General features: G+C 40.5%; 1 protein-coding gene across 2 annotated transcripts; it reads left to right on the top strand.

Moving 5' to 3' along the window:
* The first annotated feature begins 1035 nt into the window (after window positions 1-1035).
* Window positions 1036-26189, top strand: mier2 (mesoderm induction early response 1, family member 2). 2 transcript variants are annotated; one of them, XM_048253430.1, is made up of 14 exons: window positions 1036-1120; window positions 1328-1443; window positions 3378-3547; window positions 15150-15275; window positions 18288-18414; window positions 19576-19676; window positions 19932-20001; window positions 20440-20588; window positions 20865-20946; window positions 21259-21353; window positions 21463-21593; window positions 21834-21964; window positions 22370-22471; window positions 23687-23820. In XM_048253430.1, exons 2-13 carry the CDS (start codon window positions 1341-1343, stop codon window positions 22426-22428), a joined length of 1344 nt encoding a protein of 447 aa, XP_048109387.1. In that variant the 5' UTR covers window positions 1036-1120; window positions 1328-1340; the 3' UTR covers window positions 22429-22471; window positions 23687-23820. The 2 variants fall into 2 exon arrangements, with proteins under 2 accessions (XP_048109387.1, XP_048109386.1); XM_048253429.1 differs by lacking the exon at window positions 22370-22471 and having other exon boundaries at window positions 3381-3547; window positions 23687-26189.
* Window positions 26190-26425: the final 236 nt, after the last annotated feature.

The raw sequence follows: 26425 nt of genomic DNA on the forward strand, positions 1-26425 counted from the left end.
TATTTTTGAAGTAAAGTGCAGTAGTCGTTGCAATTTTTTGAACGGCAAGGAATTCCTCAAAATTGCAGTTTGGACACTTGCATTTTTGTATTAGATAACCTACAATCACATTCATCAACAACATACTATCATCATTGTTTCTTACTGAATATTAATCAACATATGTACTGATAGTTGTGTTACTTACCAAGTTACTTGTTTTACTTAGGCAAGTTACCATCACAACATGGGCCAGGTGTAGTGATTATACCTGAAGTGCAATAATCAAACAAGTTTCCAGTTAGAGTTTCTGCCTTTCCTCTTGTGCATCTTGAGAAGCATTTAAAATCATTTCTTTCTGGGTTCTCCTGTCATGTTCTCTGGTCAAATGCTGTACTTGGTATCACCACACAGGCAGTTGTTGGCTAGCCAAGATCTCAGTGACTTGCAGAGGAACTGTAGAGCAAGACATTTCAACAAAACAATGCCTGAAAAAAGGTATCCCTTTCTGACAAATCCATTAATAGCATTTGCTTGGATGTCCATGTAATGAATATTTCATTATTTTTCCTCCCCTTATTTTCAAAAAGGTTTGATCCATAATTGTAAGTGGCAGTTGATGAAAATATTAAATGTTTTATTTCAGGAGAACAGGAATTGACTGAGGAAACTCCTCTAAGACTTTTTCAGAAAATCTTTGAGAGGAAAGCTGACAAACACGCATATCAGCATGATAAATTGCCCCTATTTCACTTGCACTATTTCACACAGCTGAAAGTGTGGATGTATCATTACACAGAACCGATGGAGGATCAGTGCTCTGTTTCCCACAGGATGGAGAAGATTAGTCTTTGGTTTAGGCGTGTCCCTGATCTCAGATCTGTGATGTGCCAGGCCAGTGATCACTGTGGGGGACTCTGGGTGCCAAGGACAAGCAGTGACCCTGTTCCAGCTTTATCAGTGATAACCACACTTACCCCTCCCGTCATATCCTCTCAGACTCTGTCCTCACACACACTCACTCACACTCAAGCACATCTTACGTGCGTGCGCACACACACACACACACACACACACACACACAGAGAGAGACAGACAGACAGACAGACAGAGATAGAGACTAACTTTTCATATTTTGGAGGTAGGGCAACTATAATGTTATACTGTGTGGTTTCAATGTCTTAATTTATGTCATTATGGGTGTCTTGAACCTGCATTGAGTTTAACAGACTTAAATGAACCCCTTTCAGAGAGAGACGTGACGTCATTCCAGTAAATATTTCTAAATATCTTTTGTTTTTAACTTATCTCATGTTGTTCTATCCTATGTGTGTCTACTCTAATGAAGTTAAGTGGAGAGCATGTCATCACTCTTAGTAAAACGTAACGGCAACCGGTGGCTCAGCGAAGACTTCTACAACATCCGGGCATTCCACAGCCCTGCGCAGAAACGGAATGGCGGAGGTGAGTGAACGAAAGGGTCTGGGGAGGAAGGGAACGATTAAATGGCTCTTCAGTTAGGTCTTACTCGTGTGCTCGAAACGAACTAGAATCAAGATCGTGGTGTCTGCACTGAGGTTAGCTGGTTTTGGGACCGCTTGACACAACCAGGACTTAATAACGAGGAAGTTAAAATGGGGGGTGTCCGTCCCCGTCTCGCCTAGTCGCGTTCGTTGCGTTGGAGAACCATTCCCAGTTTGCCAGATAGTGCGCTATAGAAAACAATGGGAGACCCGGCTTGACGAAGGTGCTGAATTCGTCCCAGGTGCGCAACGATAGGTAATCGTGTTGACAGTGAACTTACTTGCATGTGGCGACGTATAACATGGAGCTTTGCCCGCATGAATTCGTGACTATGTCCTACCACAACAACTATTTCCTTCCTTCTCCGGTTATGAGTCAGTTGTATGTTCAGCACCGAGTCGTAGGAAAGCGCCTTGGTCAAAGATTCGCGGATTTGTAAAGTCGAGGGGCTCAGTTATTAAAGACCTCCAACTTTCTCGTAATTAACTGCGTGTCGAGATTTTGCTGAAGACTGACTCCATCTATCCCATTAAAACTTTGTTTTATGCATGGTGGCAGTTTCTCTTCAGTAGAATGGCCTTCATTATTTGCTGAGTCGCGTAAAAGACTCATTTTGAACATTCCTATGGAGAATAGTTGAGTTGAGGTCATACTTTCAGCTATTTGCCAGGGTAGTCTATCCAGTTGTAATCGCCTCGAGACAAGCACATCTCGACTTGAAGTATATTGATAATGCCACCATCAGGATTCAATAGTCTGCATTAGGCTACTTGGAAATATAGTCAGTAAGGCCACTATAATTTCGGCTGGAACTGTCATATGCAGTTGTGAATTACCCAAATGTTTAATATAATCTGATTAGCTACTTTAAAATTAGGCCTGCTTTTGGATTAGTAAAGCTATATGTCAGACTCCAGTTACAGCTTTTTTAGAACTATATCAACACTTAAACTGGTGCAAACACAATATTTTTGTTTATTCAGCTCTAAGTTGTTCCAGCTGTAGGTTTTTTTGGAACTCCACAAATCATTGTGTGATCCTGGGAATATATCAAATATGCATGACAATCTCTCAGAATCTATTTAAATTTGTTTGGATATTGCTTTGGATGCTACTCTCATTATATTAAATAGTATGGTGTATACAATTAGGCTACTTGATTGAATATCATATTCTCTTTAGAATTCAGGTTAGAGCTGACCTTTTAAAAATATGTTAATACTGTAATCTTCCTGCACATGAGGGAATATTTTGAAATGCACACTGTGTGGATTGCATCTAGGGCATTTGACATAATGTGATATAGCCTAATAAACCAGATATGTAATCTGACAATCAACACTCCTGTGTCTGCACTAAGGTGTCATTTTGCAATATTCTAAAAAAGTTTAGCTAATTTTGCTACATTTAAGACTGATGAAGTAAGTGTAGCAAAACTGCACATCAACGCACTGATAGACTGTAGTGTGCCTGTTTTGAACTGTGTTTTCCTGCCTTCATTTGTGTTGTGTGGCTCATCAGGACAAAGATAACGTGTGACTATGTAATTTAGTAAGTGTGTATAGATACAGTAGATACTTTATTGTCATTGTACACAGATACAACGAGACATTGTTGGTCTGATTTGATGGCCCTTTTCTGTTTAAACTGGCCTGAGATTAATCTTACAGTATGTGTAAGTGCAACAAATGCCAATCCACTGGTGTGTTTGAAATGTTTCAAACCTCTCGAGAGAAGGAGTTGCATCTGCAAAGATCAAATGCAAGGAGCCACCTGCTCTCTAATTGGATGAAAAGGGATCAACCACTTCCTGTCCATCATTGCTCTGTGTCTCTCTCTCTATCTTTCTCTCTGTCTGTCTGTCTGTCTATCAGTAGGTTCAATGGGCTCAGGAGATCCCAGTCGCTGTATGTCATACTTTTTGAGCTGGGGAAATGAAGAACAAGTGTCTGCCACAACCACCACCAAGTCCCTAGCAAGGGTCTTGAGGAGGCGAGGGGTCCTGCAGACAGGGGCTCTAGAGATGGCGTCTCACCCCCACACAGTGAGTGAGACTTCTGTACTCTACACCAGGCAAATAGAATGATCTCTTCAAAAGCATTTGGATGTAGTGTTATTGGAGTGATATGTTTTAGGAGATTAGACCTACTTGAAGGTGACCTGGCACCATGGTGTCTGGAAATGTCATCGTTTTAGGATCTCACTCTGATCTCTCTGTTTGACCACAAATACACTTTGCTTTTGTTGCTTTTACCAGCTAGATTTGTGCATTGAATAGTAAAAGATACCAGGGTCATTAAATAGTGTACCCATTTGACTAACTCATGAAAATGAAAATGAGAGCACAACTTAGTTAGCCTGATGTAGCCATACTGAATTCTATTCAGAATTTGAGTTTCAACTGATACAGGGGAAAAATGCCTCTGCACACAATTGGATAGACCTCAAATAAGAACAACAAAATTCCCTTCTGTGAATTCTGTCGGGAGAACAGCTAAAACATCCTTCTTCTCGACAAATGCCTTAATCACTGTTTTCTATTAGTTTCTAAAATAAGAGACATGATAGTGCCATTTAAACATCTAGCTTCTCCAGCGACAGCCATTTTACTGTAAACAAAATCAATCAGGTGACATGAATGCACCGTTGCTCACATATCTATGGTTGCTTATCTATCCATCATTGTATAAAGCGCGCCCAGGCTATTTGATTGGTCTGCGCAGTTCTCAAGTTTTCATAGAGGCTTCTCAAGTCCACACCGAATTTCCCAACCTCAAATTCTGTGGACGGGGTTAAATTCAGGCTGGCATTCAGGCTGGTAAAATGAGCGCACTATTTAGTAAAATGAGCGCACTATTTAGTAGAATCAGTGCATGGTCCGCTAAATTGAGTATGTGATTTACTACATTGAGTACACAATCTAGTAAAATGAGCACACTCTAGGAAAACGAGCACACATTCTTTCGATACACACAAAAAATATCTTGCAATGACACCTCCGGGGTCCTGTACAAAACCAAGACCTTTACATTTTTAGCCTCAAAAGTGCTTTATCTTGGAGGCCATGTTTGGACAATTATATGTTTAAAAGTATTATCCTTGCCCAAACAAGGATGGAAGACAAACATGTTTTAAATATAACTGGACCATTAAAAGTTTGTACTATATGCCCATTGATTTTAAGGTCCTAGATATACAATGAGTTATATAGAGGGTCTTGTAAACTTGTCAAATATGTCATCAGTCAGTATTTTGTCTGCAAATACAATAATTGGTTATGTTGTGCCAAATTTTTGAGGTCTGAAAATCTATGTGGGAATAGCTCAATGTATAATTATTTATGGGCAAATTCTCCCATGTGGGTAAGGGTGCGTAATTAAAAAAAAAAACATGCAACTAATCTCTTTTCAGCCTGCACGCATTCTGCCCTTCACTTAAGTCTGTTATTTACGCGCCATGAAGCCAGTTATGGACTTTGGGAAGAGCTACTCCAAAATCTTATGTATACAACGCTTGCGCGCATTCTGCCACTGACTTAAGCACATTTCCAGCTAATTAGGGCTGTATTAAAGTCGAGGGCCACTACAAGGTAAAACAGCATATTGCTCGATGTCGGCAGTAGGCCTGGTTCTAAGTACTTGTTCAGTACATGTAGGTTACACAGAATGTTACAAATTAACATTACAGTATCAAATTTGGTACTTAATATGCTGATACATCTTTATGTTTTTTCACATTACAGTGCCATAAGATAACAGATTTCCCAACATTACCTAATCAAGGCTAGATTGTTAAAGCGTAACTTTTGCCAAAATGCATCCTTGGGTGTTTTTGTGAATGTACCCAAGTCAAACTTTCGTGAGCTGAATAGGGAATGGCCTACAGTAAAATGGTGTGTCATCACATAGCCTAACAACGAAACGAAATTTCACTTTTGCTTTGAGGTTTGTTTATAGAATCAAGACATGCTTGAGGTGTGTAGATTCATAATTTAGAAACTCACTGTTGAAAAAGAAAGTTTCAATGGCAGCTGCTTCTCATAATACCAATTTATCTATGCTAACAAAGCTGTAGACTGATACCTGTAGTTTCGGATACAGTAGAGAGACTGGCATAACAATACCAGTCTCCATTACAAATGAATCAAGAGACTGGAGAATATAAACCATGCTGCTCGACAATAGTGCAGATGTCTGTGCAGATGTATGGATGATTTCGGTCAAGTTCGGTTCAACAGGGTTTTCCCTATTTAACAATGTAGGCTCATGGATAAGGTCATGTCGAGAAATATGCCACCGTGTGACACTAATGGGGAAAAACATAAAGCCGGATCAGCATATTAAGCACCAAATTTGATACTGTAATGTTAATTTGTAACGTTCTGTGTAACCTAGATGTATTTAGAACTAGGCCTAATGCCGACATCAAGCAGTATGCTGTTTCACCTTGTAGTGGCGCTTGACCTTAATACAGCCCTGGGGAGCGTGTAGATGGTAAGGTGCTTAAGTCGGTGGCAGAATATGCGCAAGAGTTGTATGTATAAAAAATGGCCAGATTTTGGAGTAGCAACTCCCAAAACTGGCTTCGTGGCGCGTAAATGACACACTTCATTGAAGGGGAGAAAAGCGCTTAGTTACCCGTTTGTTCTACTCACGCACCCTTAAGCCGGGTTCACATTGTACGCATGCGTTGCGCTTGCCGCTAGGTTGGTTGAGGTAATGTCCCAAGGATTTTTGTTGTGTTTACCGCCGGGCCCAGTGCAAAATACCTATGATTTACAGTGTGCCACGGTCAAAGTTCAACATGGTTGAACTTCGACTGCGGCACGCACAAGTGCGATAAAGTGGCAAAATGCTGTATGTGCTGCACTTTGCTCAGCGCAGTGTCAGGCCAGTTCTTGTGCGCGCAAGTCATTGAAAATAATGTGTTTCATAATAATAATAATAATAATAATAATAGAAATAATAATAATAACAAGCTTTATTTGTTTAGCACCTTTCATACACCGAATGCAGCTCAATTGCTTTACACTTGGAACATTTAACACAATAATACAGAAGAAAATAATAATAATAATAATAATAATAATAATAATAAATTATTATTATTATTATTATTATAATAATAATACAATTTAAAGCTAACACAGCAAGTTGTAGTATAGTATACATATATAGTGGTAGTGTGTATGTGTGTGTGTGTATATATATATATATCGAATCAAGATTGCTTGAAATTCACACCCTAATATATATATATATATATATATATATTAGGGGTGTGAATTTCTCATGTAAAAGACGATACGATTCGCATCTAGATACATGGGCACAATTTGATACAAGAAAAGATACATGTTTATAAAAAACGATTCAGTACGATTCGATGCAATGCGATTCGATGCAGTTCAAGAATGGAAAGCATTCTGAAAGATTTTTTATCATTTGCTCATGGTGCACATTAAGTTTATATTATCAATTATCATGGTCATGGTTGTCAATTAGGCAAAAAAAATGTGTGAAAATGATTATCTAAACTGTCAGTCAAACACAGCAGCCAAATACAACATAAAAATACATTTTTATAGACTTTACAGATTTTATAGAGTTATATTTGATTGTTTTCATGGAGCTGTAGCCTTGCTGAGGTAAGACGATACCGAAATAAAAGTGCTTAAGAAACTCTTGGACTTTTCTCATATAGCCTACCCTACAAGAATAAAATAGGCCTACAAATCAATGAACTCTGTGGGCTTATTTTGTTCCAACAGTAGACCTAATGCAGAAACCTATAATGCCACAAGTCTGAGTGAATATGGACAAAATCATTGGCTAATAATTTGTTCATCGTTTTAGCAGCAGGGGCCAAATTATTATATAACATTAAAGAAATCCCTTCATCAAAGGTAAGGCTACTCTACAGACTATCGTTGCTGTTTAGGAAGTGTTTAATTTCGCGTTGGATTTCGAAAAACAAAAGCCGACCGAGTTGTCACATGCTTAAGTTGCTACATGCTTAAGTTGCAGTAGATGTATGGGTAATGAGGTCATTTGACAACTTTGGGCAGTGAATGTAACCAAAAACGAACTGCAGTACCCACAATTACGTACCACGTATAGTTTTAAAACCGGAAGTGGGATGAACGCCCTGCTTGGAACGTAATTGACAGTCTGAGCGAGCAGAAAAGGTTGTTAACCGATTCATAACAAGTAAATCGATAAAACGACCGGTTCATTTCAGTTTGTTTTTTTCGATACGGGCTTCACGTATCGATGTAGCCGTATCTTACACGTTAAAAACAGATACCGATACTGATTTAAGTTTGTAAACCCCCAAAAAAAAAAAATGAAAGAACGATTCATAGCCTAGTAATGTCATGGCTAATAATACCCTATATTATTTTTGCCACCTTTGTAACATTTTAGTTTTAGTTTACCGTGGTGTATGACTTTAAACAGCGAGATGATCAGCTCCTCTAATGCAGGGTAGGACTATGTTTTGACAAGCATACAAATTCACCTTGTTCTTGCCCCATCTGAAATGACTTCTCTACTTTTGCTGCCTCCATCCTTTCTGTATTTGTTGTGTAAAAAAACGTTGTATATGATGGCACTAAAGTCTTAAGTTAGTGAATTGGCTAACAGTGTTAGTTGGTAACCAAATAGCCTACACATTGCGCCACACGCCTGCGTAGGCTACGTGCATTCTCTCTCCTGCTGATTTTATGCTCAGTAGCCAAGTGCGTAATATTGCAAAAAGTTAAAAATAAATGTGTTTATTGTAGCCTACAGAAAATAAATAGCCTATCATACTGTCAGTTAATTGCCTACAGTGCAGTGAAAAGTTTGGAGAGTAAAGTTATAGGGCAACTTGGAAGTTTTATGAAAATAATTTACGAACCAGAACATAAAGACCATGAAGCTTCTATTTCTTGCAGCTGTTAAAACACCCGCTAGATAGTTTAAATACCCACCAACATTCGTTTTTGCAGTACAGATTATTTCTAAAAGTTATTTGTCTACTACTGGCTGATTTATCAAACGAGTCCTTTCTCGTTCGTCCTCCGCAAACTACAGGTGTTTCGGTAGAGAGAGCCATTGAATAAGAGATGCCAAGCAATTTCTTGCTTTTTGCCACTTTTTGTGACATTCAGCAAATATCTCCTCATTTAATGTAAGTTCCTTCGGACAATAGGCCTACGTTCTACTCTACGTGCAGTTGTCCTCCATCTCAATTGCATCAGTTTTCTAATTTTGAAGGTTCTAAAACATTATTATGCTTCACTGAATCCTTTCGTTTTTCTTTCATTTGTCCAGCTAACTTTTCCATTGAACCTAGCCATTTATTATGGATTACACACTCGACATTCTGAAATGTCCTGCACGATCAAGGCCAAATTAAGTTATCACGCAGCCACTGTGTCAGCAGCATCAGTGCTGACGGTGCGTTTCTGATGTCAGATTATTATGTAGGCTAGCCTACTAGACTGTTCTCACGTTTGCTTTTTTACTTATATGAAGTAGCATTAATCAATATGAGGGGCAGAGGGGGATAAATGTTGTCCCCGGACGATAAAAATAATTTAGCAGAGGTAGGGATAGGAAAACCAGAGGGGGAAATCCTCACCATCCCCCTACAAATCGCACCCTGTGTATATATATATATATATATATATATATATATATATATATATATATATATATAGATATGTGTGTGTGTATATATGTATATATGTATATATATATATATATATATATATATATATATATATATATATATATATATATATATATATAGGCTTTGCTAGCAAATGCTTAGACCCCGTTGATGTGGACTCTTAAGCGGTTAGCCTTAGTGTATGTTCTTAGTATTTGTTTTGATTATATGAATTTATATACAGACGTTTAAGGAACACAACGACCGGAAAACTGGCAGCCTTAACCCTTTAACCCCCTGCAAGCATGCCATATGGCAAGGAAAAACTCCTATATTCCTGGAGGAAACCTTGAGCAGAACCCGACTTAATAGGGGGAGCCCGACTGACCTACAACCTTATTCATTTTGGCTGTTATGATAACATGGAACATAGACTTGCTCTTAAACCTCATGAATGCCATTTAAATCCAGAAAAAACATAAATCTGTCATTGATTTTGAACCGTTTGAGCATATGAATGATTATTGCGGCTTGACAGTAGTGTGGGCGTTAATAGTGATGTGAGAAAAGCACCAAAGTGACTGAGAAAAACTGTAAGTTTAGTCCTGAATATAAATACTGGTCTCTTTTTAAACCCTCTCTAAAGAACGTCAATTACTCATTGAAGTGATGAGATCGCAAAAGGAAAGCAGATAGAAAGAACTCAAACAAATCTACAACACATGCGCCATTTTCATACGTCTGGGAGAGAGAGAGCACGCACAGACAAACAGGTCTTAAATGATTGTTGGTTTCTGGTGGTAATCTGCTAATTCCACTGACGTGCCTCGTCACAGATTGGTGAAGGAGAGTGCTTCATCTACCTAGCTAGTTTAGCACAGTGATTCTATACTTTTGTGAGAAGGCATGCCATTTACAAAATGTGATAGCTGTGTAAATCATCATAAATAATACATCAATACACACCTGGCTCTTACCCAAGCACATCAGTGTGTGCGATGATGGCACAGTTTATTAAGAACCACTGCCTCCACTCACTGTCGGCTAATGGACTCGGCTGGAAATCTGGTTGGATACATCTCGTTTTGTATAGTATGATGTCCACACAAAATGTAATGTAAGTTTTGTAGTTTGTGGGTACCCTTTGGCCATGTCCATTTCGCTTGTGAGGTAAATGTTTTCATGCAGATGGATAATGGATGAGGTAATGTTCATGAGTGAAACAACAGATCATGCATGTGTGTTTTAGGCATAATGCGGCCCTATTCTCTGACTGAAAGTGCACAGAAATTGTGCATTGTGCACCCCCACAAAGTTTGGGGCTAAGCCCCGAAGGTTTTCAACTCTTGGTGACACGCCTGTCGTGGACTAATTTCAAAAATACACAGGAGAGGTGTTAGGTAGGTGCTATAGGTAGGAGATTTCCCACAGCGGCCAGTCACCAACCAGGCCTATTTATCATCAAAAACAAAATGACCAACAAAGCAATCAAAAAACATCACCAACCCTCAAGAGCATTTCACTGGGGTTATCAAGCAGGCACCCATTGTTTTTTTTAATTATTATTATTTGGCCTACCCCACCTCCAGAAGGCTCAACAGTGGTTCCTGGCATCCCAGACCTACCCACCTCCACACTTATGATGGGTTCTCTACCAACAAATACTAACAAATGTTTCTGTCATTCCTCTTCATTGCTGTGGCCGATTATGATCTGATCAGCAACATTACCACAAGCCCTTGATGCGGGCACACACAAATACCAACAAATTCTTCTGTCAACCTTTGTTGCTGTAACAGTTCATGATCTGAACAGCAACATATCCAAAAAAATGCAAAGCAACATATAAAAAAAAATGCAAATCCTTGACACCAACAAATACCACCAAGTACCAATAAATTCTTTGGTCATTCCTCTTTGTTGCTGTGCCGTTATGATCTGATCAGCAACATAACCAGACAAACCACAAGCCCTTGATGCTGGCACCACAAATGCAACACAGTCAAAGTCTTTGATACAGACAAACACAAATACCAACCAACACATTATTTGGTCATTCCTCTTTGTTGCTGTGGTTGCTTATGATCCGAACAACAATGTACCCAGCCAACACGTGAGGCCCTTAATGCGGGCACCAACAACTCCAGGAACATAAGGGCAAGATTTCACACATTTCAGAATAAATTTAGATTACAACATGACCCCAAATAGTCTGTTAGCCATTGGCTTGCCTTTTCAGCAGCCTCCAATCACCGTTTTACAGCTCCTTTCGGTGAGGTTCACATAAACTTCTCCCAGAGAAACTAAGCATCAGTTGGAATTTAATACAGATTACAGATTTCAGATTTAGGGTTATTTGAGAATTTGGGAAAACCTAGTATCACCATTGCCAATTTATGCAAGTTTTCCTTTTCATAGACCCATTTACACTAATTGATATAATTATTATCTATCTCTTGCAATATTGACTGGACACAACCATTATTGGCTGCGTATGAAGGCAACAAAAACAGATTCATCCAAGAATGATCATCCATGATTGACGTTTACAAAGATAGAAATTGAGCATTATTTTCTGTGCAGTCCCAGGCACCTTTGACCTCTCTGGTGATGTGCAGGCAGACAGTGCTACTCACAGAAGAAGTCACTGTCAATGGCAACCTCAGACCTGTGCTGACTACTTATATTTCACAGAATTGGCAGAGGGAATGGGATGAATGTCTTTACAAATAATGTGTATACAATAAACCCTACCATCAATAAGAGGCTTTCAGTTTCCTTTCAAACCCAGACATGATCAAAAGGTGCAGTTGCCATATCAAGTTCAATGTAATTCAAGGCTCATCCATGTTTATTTATTAAAAGGTGAAGAAAAAGCATTGCCATTTCTATAGAACATCTCAATCAATAAAGCACATTTCACTCTGTTCCTCTGCTGAAAATGCCACAAGGCAACAGTTTTATTCACAAAGGGGGAAAATTCTCCTATGTGCGAAAGGGTGCATCAGTCAAAAAAAGTATGCAGCTAAGTGCTTTTCAGTCTGCGCACATTCTGCCCTTCACTTAAGCCTGTCATTTACACACTAGTTATGCGCTTTGGGAGGAGCTACTCCAAAATCCGGTTTCTTATGTATACAACTCTTGCATTCTGGCACTGACTTAAGCACCTTTCCAGCTAAGTGTATCTGAGGGCTGTATTAAAGCTGCAGTTGGCAAGATTTTTTGATCAATATAAATCAGCCGTTTTTTAGCAAAAAACGCACTTCTACCTCCACCTAGAGCCTGTTATTTGTTTTGCAAAAATCCACAGCTCCCGGATCTTCTGGTCCAATCAGAGCAGGGCTGTGTGAGATCTGACTGTCAATCACAGTCTGGTGCGCACTGACGAGCACAAACTCGATGAGAGGGTGCTCGGTGGTAGTGGGGAAGGGGCATGAGAGTTGTAAAGTCCCCTCAATCTGTCAGACTTACTGCAGCTTTAAGGTTGAGCGCCACTACAAGGTGAAACCGCATATTGCTCGATGTCAGCAGTAGGCCTAGTTATTAATACATGTAGGTTACACAGAATGTTACAAATTAACATTACAGTATCGAATTTGGTACTTAATATGCTGATACGGCTTTATGTTTTTTCCCCCATTACAATGTCACAAGGTGACATATTTGCTGACATTTCCTTATCAATGAGGCTACATTGTTAAATAGCGAAAACCCTGTTATAATCACCCCGTTTGGATATTGGAGCTTACCGACTGTGCATCTTCAGTTTTAACTTGACGTGAAGTCATAATCCCATAGCCTCCTTGGTTCGAATCTGTCCATTTCCTTCCAACTTGACCGAAGTCATCCATATACTTGTGCTGATGCCTGCACTATTGTTGAGGAGCATTGTTTATATTCTCCTGTCTCTGATTCGTTGGTTGGTATTGTTATGCCAGTCTCTCTACTGTATTGAACTAAAACTGTATACTGTACTGAAACGGCAGGTATCAGTCTACAGCTTTGTTAGCATAGATACATTGATATTTTGAGAAGCAGCGCTCTGCCATTGAAACTTTCTTTCTCAGCAGTGATTTTTAAATTATGAATCTACACACCTTAAGCACATCTTGAATCTTTATAAACAAACCTCAGAGCAAAAGTGAAATTTCGTTAAGTCAATTCTTTGTTGGGCTATGTGATGATGCATCATGATGGCCGTTTGCTATTCAGTTCACCTTGCTTATGGCTTGGCGTTGGTTTGGCTCATTTCTTGAAACAGAAATTACATTATCAAAACTCTAAGATCATTTGGCAAAACAGTCTTACAGTTCAGCACAACACCATACTGAAGCTCACTTGCAAAAAAAACTAAATTCCTTTATCATATAAAGAGTCAGTGCCACAAAATTGCAAAAATCCTTCTCAATTGCTTTGGCTCATTTTTTGAAACAGACCGGACGTTCTCAACACTCTTGGTGCTTTTGCCAAAATAACCTGGATGGTTCAGCACAACACCATGGTTCACCTGCAAAAGCTCATATCTCTCCCAAAACAGTTCACTCGTGTCAAAACTAAATTTATTTCTCATATAAATAGTCAGTGCCCCCAAAATGCATCTTCCTTTAGCATTATGTAAGCACTGCAAGTCAATTTTTTTAGGTGTTTTGTCACTATAGCAGAGGACCATTGAAATATCCCTTATGTCCACCTCTCAGTCTTAGCCCAGTCCTTCATTGACTATGGTTACTTTACTAGTTTTTTTGTCTAGCTGACAGAATACAATTATATATAAAACTGAAAAAAACTGTTACAGTAAGAGTAGCCTCCAAGGTGTGGAATCACACATTGTACTTATACTGCCAAGGAAATTGTAACCATTATTATTCACACACATGAAGTAACTTCCATACATCAGAGTAAAAAGAAAATGTATACAGCATGATATACTGTAATATAAACACATAAACAAAAAACAGTGCTGTAAATAAAGCTGAAGTTTCACAACTAACACTTCTTCACTGGTCGCTGTCCTTACCCTTCCTCTCCTGGCCACCGCCATCACCCTCCTGGCTATCCACGGTATTATGTTCTTGACTAATTTTGACAATTGAATAGACTATTGTGCATGTGATGACTTATACATTGAAATGATGCTGACACGTTTTGGAGAGAACAACCTTTAGACTGAGAATCAACAATCAGCTAAATGTAGGCTACTGTACCTGTAATCATTTGCAAAGATGTATTGAGACATTGAGACGTGTACTAATACATTTGCAATTTGATGAAATGAATGAGAAATTCAATTCTGTTGTGAACAATTGCCAAGTAGTTTGGCAGTTTGTCCATGTAATTCTGAGAATGTAATTTCTGTTTCAAGTAATGAGCCAAACCAATGGAGAAAAACTGTAAATGGCATTCAGAAGGTCAATGAGAAAGTCCACATTCCATGTTTTCCAAATTAACCTAAATTAAGAAGGTGGTGAATCAGCCTGGTTCTATTCTAAATAAATCACACCTCTTTTATAAGGCCGCCTTGATTTCGAACGTGCGTGCTGTGGGTGTGACAGAAGCGGGAATGGGAAATGTGCGTAACTGAAAAGTGTGTTACGGGAAGGACGTAAAGAAGGCCTTACGTGCGATTTACACGCGAATGGGAGAATTTGGCCCAAAGTGCTTTGGATTATATGTTTTGGTACCATAAAAAGATTTTTAGAATTTATGTCACGTATGTATTTGAAGCATCTATTTATTTTATCTATCTGTGCAATAATTTATTTCTATAGATTTACAAAACATTTAGCCATGACATTTCCACAGGTATAGCATCAAAGCAAATTTAAAGTATAATGGTAGTATTGTGCTGATTAGTTGGATGGTTCCCATATGGACTCACCATTGACAGATCATGCAACTCGTATATTAGGTCTATAGTGTTAGAACTGAAGTTGTTGGTGTGTGTGGTTGTGTGTTTGTCTTTTTGCTTATTCAATGTTTCCATTGTACAGGGCCGAGAGATGCCTCTGGAGGAGCTGCTGGCACTCTATGGCTATGACATGCCCGATGCACTCATCCAGCAGCAACGCCAGCCTGGGGCGCTCACGGTCGGCCTGCCAGACATCACACTGAACAAGGTGATAACCTTAATGCACTTCACACTCAGAGCCACTCGATTGAACCAGTGATGACGGGCACTATTTCATGGTATCCTTCACTTCCCAACATGCACAGTTTATATACAGCTTGGCTGTTGTGCATACTTGTTGTACAGCATGGCTTGGGTTAATTAATTTAATTGCCACATAAAATAATTAAGTTTAAGGTTGTATTGTGCCTGTGTGGAAAATATGCAGCTTTAGTCATTCTCCAGACAAAGAACAGACAACCATTTCCCCTGTGTTGAGATGAATCACACAAAAAAACAATAGACACATTGTGGGCCATACTGTATGTGTGCATCTGTATGAATCACAGAATTCATTAAGGTAACCTGAATCATTGTTTGGTGGGTATAGCTGCTCAAGTCGAGTTTTGTGTGTGGTTTTCTTGTTTTGTTTTTAAAAGAACAATCAGTGTGATATGTAGTAGGCGGTGTCATATTTTTAAGTGCAGAGTCGGCTTATAGTCATACAGAAGATCATAGCATAGAATGTGTCCTTGACGGAGTGACGGTCCTGTGCACTTGGGTGCCAGCACTCTTGGCAGCAAAGCTAGATGAAACCACAGCATGACATGAGAAATTCCCAGACCACACTGTGAACAAATAGGGATTGTACAAGTCAGTGATGAGTCTCATCAAGCCAATGTCAAGTATTTGGTGTGTTTCTATTGAGCTCTTGAAAAGTTTTCATAGTATGTGGTAAAGGCCCTTCTTGAGAATGTCTCATGCATTGCACCTTTTTGTAGAGCTGCATCCATTTTAAGTGTTACAGTAGGTATTAAGCCAGATGCTACAGTACTTAAATAACACAGTTGCTATTAGAGTAACTATTGGGAAGCTGAATTACTCTTCCAGTGACAGCTGGAGAGCCATGATTGGTGTATTTTTGACCCACTTTTAGGTAAAGTTCAGCTCTAACCTTACAAGGTATAATTATAGCCTAGTGCACTGTTGGGCTATTTATAGTATATGCATTCTTATTAAGAGCCTTAGCTTTAAAAAAAAAAAAGATGGTTCTGTTTTCCTATGTGTGGAACATTCGGTTTTGTAGACCGAGGCTGTAGTCTATGCTTTAATGTAGACTGAAGTCAAGTTGTTTTCTGGTCTATGAACATTGTTTGCCTGGAAGTTAATCTGATTGTTTTCAAGCTATGGCCTCTTTAAATTGTTGCAGATGTAGTCTAAGTACATGTATTTTGCATGAAACAGTAATGAATTTTGAAGCATATACTGGAAAGAATAAAACTGGGTCCTGTTTACTTAGAACTGTTTTCAACTTCTCAAAGGCTACTGTCCTACTCTTCTTTCAAAAACGGGTTTTAAAACAAACAAATAAATAAATAATGCGCTGCTGAAGCTTGTCCATTCTGGATAAACGTTAACGTTAATTCAAAGGCAACAGGTTCACTCTGTCATGAGTTGAAATTACTTTACTAATCTTCTGTATGAATTCTAGAGCATAAGGCATTAATACTGTGATATTGCAGATGACGTCACTCCATGAACATTATCAAAAAAGTTGAGTGCACTAGAAAGGGAGCTGTATCCCATGGGTGCTAGCATGTCTTAAGTTTCTAGCACATCTCTGAAGGTGTCGGGAGGGAGGTTTACTTAACATACATGTTGCGCAGCTATCGTAGCAGCTGGTTACACCTGGCTAAACTCAATTGTTTTGATGGGTTTAGAGACCTTGTCAGTGGGCTGGTGGGTAGACACAACGAACAGGTGTTGGTGCCAGACCAACTTGGCTCGTCTGTAGTCATAAGCCCAGACTGGCTGGTAAGAACAGGATTTGTAATGCTCTATCAAGACCTTAGCGAATTGCTCACAGTAGAAACCGGCACATCTGTACTTCACATGGAAGCCTTACAACGCTGGTTCTTGAGGAATAGAACAGATAGCTACAGGGCTACATTCAACTAAGGTAGAATGATATAAATTGTGCTCACCAGGTTATTGGGTCTTCAGGAGGTTATGGGGCTTCTCCTTCCCCTTCCTCGTGAGGGGAAGAGGATGCTCAAGAATCACAGGCTTCCTGCCTTAGAATTTCTTTGTTATGCATTGGTGCAAGACATTTAACTCCCAGTAGATCCCAGCAGCGGAAAATGGTATCCTATCTAGTGCCCTTGGATGTTTGTGGTTGTGAATAAGGCATGTTTTGTTCAATACTTATTGAGAAGAAAAGATGCTCTATTGAGACCTTTCACTCCATTAACCAGAAGTGACGTCAGTGTTATCACAACTGCTAGAGGAGGGGAATGGATTTTCAGGTGTTCCCATGTTCATGGGAAATCTTCAAAAGTTTTGGAAAAGTCATAGTGTTTCTCATATACAGTACTGTATTCATTAAACAGTGGTGTACTTCGGTGTATGGATATGCTATGAAAGTGTCCTGGAAAAAGTTATGGATAGTCATGGAAAAGTTTGGAGATTTCACCAGTGAAATTGAGTAATACTGTGAACATCAGATCAGGTTGCAGCTGCAGCGTTGCCAATATTTCTCAAAAGGCCACACTAGAAAAGGTGCTGTCCCAGCAGCAGCCATGGAAAGCCCCTGAATGGAGCCTCATTATGACAAGAGGGAGGATTCTGTAGTCTGAATCTTGGATTGGAACTTGTTTGTTTAACTTGTGTTTGAAAGTCTGCGACCATCTTGGGTAAATATATGAGGCCAACAACCTCAAATTGACCTTACTGGTGGAACCGTAACACTGCAACAGAAATAAATAATGCTACACTCAAAAGAGGCCCCTTAGGGTTCCAGCACAAATCTAGTGTAACTGTTCGGAAGATATAGTGCATTGTGGACAAGATGATGTTTATGATATATTTGGATGATAGATTCTCATGAGTAACAGTGCTTCTTAGTATAATTCATTGATTAGTGATATTTCAAGCTGCCTGTTTACGTGCTTGTTTGACTGAGTGATGCCTGAGTGTGATTTATGCACAGTTTACTTTATGCTGTAACTGTCTCTCTCTCCAGGATCACTTATCTAAAGATCTTTTCTCAAGAGAGGACGATGGGGAGGAAGAGGTCCAGTCACTGGCTGATGACCTCACGCCTTCGGTGGCCTCTGATAACTCTGACATCCTTCAGTGCCGTTTAAGAGGTGAGGCACAAAGCATATCCTGAAAAATGCTCCCTTCAGAGATGTGTTGGAAGCCACTGTGTCCTATGTTGTTAACACTACCACCTACACTGGATTTCCCTGATCCTCATTCTTCATTGACTCTCCTGCCTTTGGTTATGTCGTTTCAAGGTTTTAAGTAAGTTGGAGGTAGCAAGCCCACATGCAACCCTTGGCAAAGATTTTGGAAGCGCCACTCTTGGAAGATTTTTATTCAGCTATTTTTTTTTAAAAAAAAGACAAACTACGGATGTGCCTCAAAAATATTATTTTTTTTATTATCTATATATTTGTTTGATCGTGTAGAGGGAAAAAATATGGATTCACTCAATCTTGGCTTTTCTTACCACTTGAATTCTCTGAGGCATAGACTTCTCTGGCAGATCAGCTCTACAGGATAGTGCCGTTTCTTCTGTTTGCACCATACATTTTCAATGAGATCGAGATCCAGACTGGCTATTTCATTGGCTTGATATGTCTTTTCTGAAGAAAAGTGTTAACATTCTTTGCTTTATGGCAAGATGCATTATCATCCTTATAATAAAACAGCTGAATGAGCATCCTCCAAGAGTGGTGATTCCATACTTTTTGCCAGGGGTTGTAACATGTGGTCATGTAGACACTGCTACAGTGCCCGTCACTGCATGCCTTGGACACACAGGACCACGGATCACACAGATCCAGGCACACATGCACTCACACGTTCTGGAAAATACAGGTCTGTTTAAGAACCATTGCCTCAATTGCCACCCTCGCCCTCACCAGACCTGGAGAATTCAAAAAGGCTGTTGGCTGCTGACCCCCATTCCCTACCCATCCCATTATTATTAAAAGACTCCTTTTGGTAGAACTCATTTTGATTGATTGAGTATCTATGTTTTCTGCTTTGCTGGTGAGGTAGTAGACTTGTGCTGTATTGAATAGTCCAAGGATTAGAAAAAAGTGGAATAAATACTACAGTTACCAGAAATGTGAGTGAAAAAGAAGGAAGCTAACCCAAAGAAGTGGCTATGATGCCTTTTTGTTATTCAATCGCTAGAAGTAATTGATTGAAAAATAAACTCTCTCTCTGTCTGTGTGTGTGTGTGTGTGTGTGTGTGTGTGTTTGTGTGTGTGCATACACACATGTCCATCCATTTCCAGCACATTCTCTTACATCAGGAGACAAAGACATATCAGTCAGCTCCTCAGATGAAGACGACGGCTCAGACAGTGCCTCGGTTCCTTCCAATGACAGCCACAAGGTAAGGCACGGTTTCATATTGATACAGTGATGTTCCAACTTAACTGGGGTTGCAGAAGTTACTCATTTCTTTATTCTGTGTCAAGTTTATTGGATAACTGTAAAGAACCTGTCAGTTCTGCCTTCGGGGATTTATGTTGCTCCCATGTGTTGACCATATGTTGTCTATCTGGAATGGTGGAACTAGTCTTATGCTTGATTAAAAGAAACCGTGTGTGTGTGTGTGTGTGTGTGTGTGTCCTCCTGTTCTTCTCAGGACATTATGGTGGGGCCTCAGTACCAGGCCACTATTCCACCTCTCAGCATGTTTTCCTACCAGGACAGAGGTAACACTGCTGCTTCTCTTCATGTGTCATTGTGTTTGTGCTGGGTCGTTTCCTACAGTTCCTTATAACCATATCTCAGCACCTTACCAAACCAAAGTTGTAGGTCAGAAAAGTTGCATGTTGAAGGGATGCATTGGTCCAAATTTTCAGTCCCAATACCCATTTTTATGCCTGGGTACCAATCCGATACCAGTGTTTTATTTTTTTGACAGTATTAGCTGCTATGTTCGCTCTCCTTTTAGCAAAAGCAGTGCTGACCTATGGTGTAGCATGTGCACATACACATAGAATAACCCAGAAATAGGCTGAATAGATTGGGTCCCATGGCTCAGTATTGGACCGATATATATCCAATATCGGTATTGGATCAGTTCATCCCTTTGTTGACCTGTGTAAATACTAGTGTGCTTGACCAGTGGGTGACTCTGCCTGTCACAGCCTATGAGAGTGAGGACCAGCTGCTATGGACCCCGGAGGTCCTGGCCCCCTCAGACGTGGAGAAGTTTCTGCTCCTTGCACAGAGACGATGGGGTCAAGGGCAACATGAGGATGCCATGGCAACGGACATAGTCAAGGACAATGAACAGGTAGGTTGTTGTAGGTTGACAATGAACATCTTTCAACCTTGATCAAATTTGTTACCTCTTCACATGGAATCTGGAAAATGTAACGTTGCATTTTACAGTCATATTGCCAGATTTTTTTATACTTAAGACACCAGATATGGAATGTTTTAAAAGAAAGCAGGAAGCAAATCCCTGCAGTGTGTTTTGTATAAGCCCATGGGACCCAGTCCACAACATGGACTGAAAGATAATTAAGCTGGCAAAGTCATATGACCGTGTTTTCTCTTCCTCTCTCAGGTGCTCTATGAGCTTGTGAAATGTAACTTCAATGCTGAAGAAGCTTTGAGAAGACTACACTTTAATGTTAAAGTTTTTAATGGTAATATTTTATGATCTGTCTGCCTGTCTTTGCCTGTATGTCTGTCTGCCTAGTTTTGTCTGGTTCTGTCTCTGTCTGGTTTGGTATGTCTTTGTTCTTTCAGTCAGACATTTTAGTCTATTTAATTTTTCATCATGTTGTCAGTGCAGAGAAGTGATTTTTAGCTGCAGATATCACCAGCATAGTTTTCCAGCGAAAATGCAGTGACCCTTCCCCATTTCCCCATCTTCAATCCAGCAACATGGAATAATTCACATTCATGTTGCCTGGTGTGTCATGGTCGGTGTGGTCCTTGTTTTGTTCCCTGTGTAGAGGAGTTGTGTGCATGGAGCGAGGAGGAGTGTAGGAACTTTGAACATGGCTACCGTGTCCATGGGAAGAACTTCCACCTCATTCAGGCCAACAAGGTCAGTTGAAAACCCTCTATCTTCAGTTAATGTAGGCTTTAAAACACTAGCCCCACCTACAATTAAAATGAAAAATCTGTCCATTTGTGTATTTCTGTGTATTTTGTAGGTACGCACACGTTCAGTAGGAGAGTGTGTAGAGTATTACTACCTGTGGAAGAAATCGGACAGGCATGACTTCTTCATTCAGCAAACTACCAGGCTGGGGCGTCGGAAATACAACATACAGTCTGGGAACATGTGAGTTGACACACACACACACACACACACACACACACACACACCATTGAGTCCAACAAACAACTAAATCAGTCTCAAACCAGGCTAAATATGAACTATGGGACCATGAACCATATGGCAGATGAACCAGATGTGCATTTCCCTGCACTTCTAAATATGAACCAGATACACACCTTGTCCTTTCAACTTTGTTTTTTATGGTGTGTGTTTGTGTGTATGTGTTGTATGATTGTGTTTCAGTGACGACGGAGAGCAGGACGGAGAGGTGGCAGAGCTGGAGCGGAGCAGCAGCAGTAACTCCCACAGCTCCTCGCACACCTCCACTGGCCAGTCCAACACACCCTCGCCCTCACCAGACCTGGAGAAGCAAGGTGTCCACACACACACACACACACACACACACATACTAACTTACAGACGCACATATTCACATGCAGACACACAGAGAGAGCTGTGTGAAAGGTTTTGGATTCACCCTCACCTCATTTATTTTCATTATCCCTTTCCTTTATTATTATTCATTATTCCTTCGATAACATGATTTATAAAAAATAGTTTTCACATGGAATCACTTTGTTTGTGTTTCTTTATTCCATTGTTTGGTTGAATTGTTCAGATTGTGTTTATCAGTGATACCCCGTGTCTGCATTATTGCCCATTTGTTTATGTTCTTAATTTTATTTTTTCATTTGTTTGTTTTTTCTATGCATTGTGTGTGTGTGTGTGTATGTGTATGTGTATGTGTGTGTGTCTGCATGTGTGTTTCCTGGCTCCAGAGGAGTCACAGGGTCGTCCACGACGGAAGCGAACAGCACGCTTTCTCTTAAAGCCCTGAGCACACAACTCTCACTGCATGCACTGCAGGCAGGGCTGCACAGGTAAAGCTAAGCTGAGAGAAACCCCCAGGCTCGGGGAGAGGAGGGAGGGAGGGGAGGGGAGAGTATGATAAATAGATTATTTTCATATTGTTACAGGAATGTCAGATCAATTCATTACAGAAGCAGAAGACTGTGTCAGACTGTCTATTGAGAACGATAAAGTTAGAGATTGGAGATCTGATGATGAAGTAATGTCCCTGACAACTAGGGGTGTCACGATTCTCCAAATTCTCGATTTGATTTCATTTTCGATTTTGAAGTCACGATTCGATTAGATTTTCGATCTTTTTATTACTATTAATGCATTCCTTATGTTGTTTACTTTTTTGGCCTTTTCCTATTCTGTTTTGGGGGGGCTTTTATTTTGAAACCGTACCTACCGCGAGGTTGTAAACAGAACAGACATTAAACATAGACGCGAACATAGTGAAATGAAACAACACAGAATGATAATTTGATTTGTTTCAGCACATTCTGAAAAGACCCAAGGTTAGTCTTCATGGAATATGCACTTATAAATGTGCATTTTATGCCTTAAAGTAATTTTGGACTGTAACTAGATCATCTTTTCACTTGCTAAGTTGAGTAAGTTAGTGTTAATTGATGTGAATGAATGACAAAGTACTTCCACACCGGTGATTTCAGTAGCCTGGCTAGCGCCACCACTTCTCAATGAGACGTGGTCTGGGAACCAAACGTTCATTTTCTCGTATTTGAAAAAAATGCCCAGATCCGTTTATTGGGTGCCACGGATGTCTATCAAATGCATCTGTGCATAGCTCATCATCGTCTTGCTTTCCCACCTGTTCTGTGATTGGTTCCCTATATCAGGCGAAAATTTGCTCCATGGTCTCCAGGCTGCCTTAGCAGCGTGAATCAAATCGCGCGCAAGGCAGCATGGGAAAACCCAGGCTATGATTTCAGAGTAGCAAGAGGGGCTTCGATTTTGCAGGCAGCCTAAAGTTAGAGGAGTGTTGACTTCGCAGTTCAACACGTGTGTGTGTTTTTTGACATTGGGGGTGTGGCTACATCGTTGATTATACCTCTGAGTTCGAAGTTCGAGAACGAGATGTAATTTCAATCAATTTCCACTTAAAATCAAAATCGTGACACCCCTACTGACAACTTAACGTGTAGGTTTACAAACTCTACACTGTACTAAATCCTCTGTCTCTATCTGATTTAGTCTCTGCCTGTCTGTCTGTCCCTCATTAGATGCTGGGTGTGGGATGGTTATGGAAGAGCTGTGTGCCTCGTCGTGTCCCTGCTCCCCGCCTCAGGAGTCCGTCTTCGGCCCCTTCCCTCCTCTCCCGTCCCTGGAGGAGTTGAGGGAGCCGCCTCCACCATGCTCCGACTCCCTGTCCCCCCGCAGCTCTTCCCCTCCTGCTACTCCCCCTCCTCCTCCCCCTTCACCTGCACCTCCACCAGCCACAGTTCCCCGCCCCGCACCCCAGACTCGCAGCTCCCCGGCCCGGGCCTCTACCACCTACAGCTGGGCTCCTACCTCCAGGACGACCTCGCGTCAGGCTCCGGCTGTGGCCACGGCTCGGTGCCCGTCTCCAGCGGGATGGAGGTGGACTTCTCCGTGCCTCCGGTGCTGACGCTGATGTCCCCCACACCGGGCCCTCCGTCCCCCTCTGCGTCGGTCATGGCTGAGTTTGGGTCTCTGGGGGGCTTCCCTCTGCCTCCCCCTCTGTGCCCTGCTCCTGTCCAGCACCCCCGCTCCCTCACACAGTGACCAACTACAGAGGTGGGGGGACCATGGGGGGGACTCTCTCGAATGTCCACAGAACATCATGTACTGTACTCTTGACGGACTGATACATTTTGGTCCGTAAACCGTGCCAAGGGCAGAGACGTTCCCACAATTTAAGATTTATAGAGCAAGAGAACTTTCTAGGTTGTTGAGGGGATAATGTACCCCTGTTTGAACTCCTTTGCAGTTCTTGAAGCACAGGACTTAGTCAAGGCAAAGTTGTGTCTACCAGCTCTGCTGAAAGGTCTTGCTAGCTCACGTCATATCTGGAGCACTGGTGCCCACCACTCCTCAGCCTAAAAACTTTATTACAGTCTACAGTCACCTTGACCCCTCAAGATGACCCCTTCGCCCCAGCATCCTACCAAAGCTTTGACTGTGTCATACCCCTCTGCTAGGACATGTCTGTCTCATGCCCTTTGTTATCCACGTTGGGACAGAATTTCAGTTTGACCATTCACTCTAGTGGACTTCTGTGTAAACAAAGACTTTATTCCTAAGTGCACACACCACCCTTCCCTTGTAAAGGTCTTGTGAAGGTCTCGTAAAGAGTATTTCTTTGTGAGTTTCAAGGTGTTTCAATGATTTTTTATCTGAGTGTTTTGTAAGTGTGTGAGGAACTGGAAAAAAAGTCAATAAGGTGTTTGCTCTGGGTGGCCTCCAAACATGTGGTGACATGTGGTAAGACGTGCTTAAAAATGCTATTTAAATTTATTTTTTACATCTTTTGTGCTTCCTTGGATATATATTTTACCAATCCTTATCTCTCATAAGGTTGGGGTTTAGTTGTACGGTTTTCACAGGCGCAGTCACTTTTGTGCAATAAGAAACCCAAAGTCATCAGGGATTTTTGCTTTTGTTTGTTTGTTTGTTTTCATAATCATATGCTCAGAGAATCCCCCCCTACATGTTTGAATATGCCACAGGAACAAACATTTGTCAAACCTGTGTATACGTATTTTACCTTTAACTCTTAGACTGTCCATTTGACTGCATATATTAAATCATATGAAATTGCTGTGCTCATGCAAACATGTATGGCAGCAACCCAATGGGCTTGCTTCACCAACAATGAACTGTGGTCATGTTAAATGTGTCATGTGAAAGACCTGAAAAACTTCTTGTAGGATATCACAAAGTACAGCACAGTTTTCATGAAGCCCAATACAGACACATCAACTCTGAGGACAATGAGAAATATTTTGAGTAGAAATTCAGGGCTCAAGGATCGTTTTGGACCAGATAACTACCGCATCAAATTATTGCTTGATTGTTAATCACCCAGTGCAGGGTTTTGATACTTGTGGCCTGACTCAGCTTGAGTGAATCACCCTGTAGTCTTTTGTCTTCAGGCTGAACTTGGCTGAGAAAGGGTAAAGTGACTCAGCTTCGGCCTCTGGATCAGAACGCCACCTCCAAGTGCCAATCACTATCTCTCACGTTCTGTGTTCTTTAGGTCTCGGCAGTCTCTCAAACATTTCTTACAAGCTCAGGACTATGGTGGGAAAACCCTGCATTTGAGGCATGCTAGTGCAAAAAAGGCATTGTCAATCGTGCAAAACTACCTGTTGGAGGGTGCTGCTTATGACGCATCCTGTCTGTCTTGGCCTGGGTCCAGACCCATCTCTATCTGTTCCATCCAGATGCGAGGGGAGAGGGGTATAGCTGCCCTTGTTCCTGCCTGTTCAGAATAGCTGGGACACACCTTGTGTATTTGCTTTATGTATTTCTTATTTTTCCACTCCTGCAGTTCTGATGATTTTCTGATGAATTGTCATTACTGAGTTTGTTTACTTCTTATGGGAGATTCAGAAATGTATGTTGTTTAAGATTTTGAAAGGGAGTAAAACACTGCCTTTGTTCATTCTTTTGTAAAAAAAAAAAGCAATTTATATTGTATTGCTTCTGTTATGTTAATTTGTTGTTATAATTATTGTTATATTTTGTAAGAAAATGATTGAAATGACAAATGAAGAAGTAAATACATTAAACTTATCAAAGTAAACAGAGCTGACTAATTATTTGTTCCCCATAAAGAAAGAAAGAAAAAAAACAGTTGATTAATCAAAGAATCTCATGCTTGTCATTTTCAACGAAACTCGTTGTCTGCTTTCTGTTTAGTTGACAAGCTGTCAGAATCTGCATGTGGTCCTCATTTCAGCATGTTAATATTCTCCATTGACCACAGAGGATGTACC

This window comes from Alosa alosa, chromosome 9 (genome assembly GCF_017589495.1).
Source record: "Alosa alosa isolate M-15738 ecotype Scorff River chromosome 9, AALO_Geno_1.1, whole genome shotgun sequence".
Taxonomy (NCBI): domain Eukaryota; kingdom Metazoa; phylum Chordata; class Actinopteri; order Clupeiformes; family Clupeidae; genus Alosa; species Alosa alosa.

Bases quoted from the DNA above. Each gene is read 5' to 3' on its own strand.
- mier2 (XM_048253429.1), top strand. From the start codon at position 1,341: ATGTCATCACTCTTAGTAAAACGTAACGGCAACCGGTGGCTCAGCGAA. The intron at 15,276-18,287 runs GTGATAACCTTA...CTCTCTCTCCAG, and splicing joins CAGACATCACACTGAACAAG to GATCACTTATCTAAAGATCT. The intron at 20,947-21,258 runs GTAATATTTTAT...TTCCCTGTGTAG, and splicing joins TAATGTTAAAGTTTTTAATG to AGGAGTTGTGTGCATGGAGC.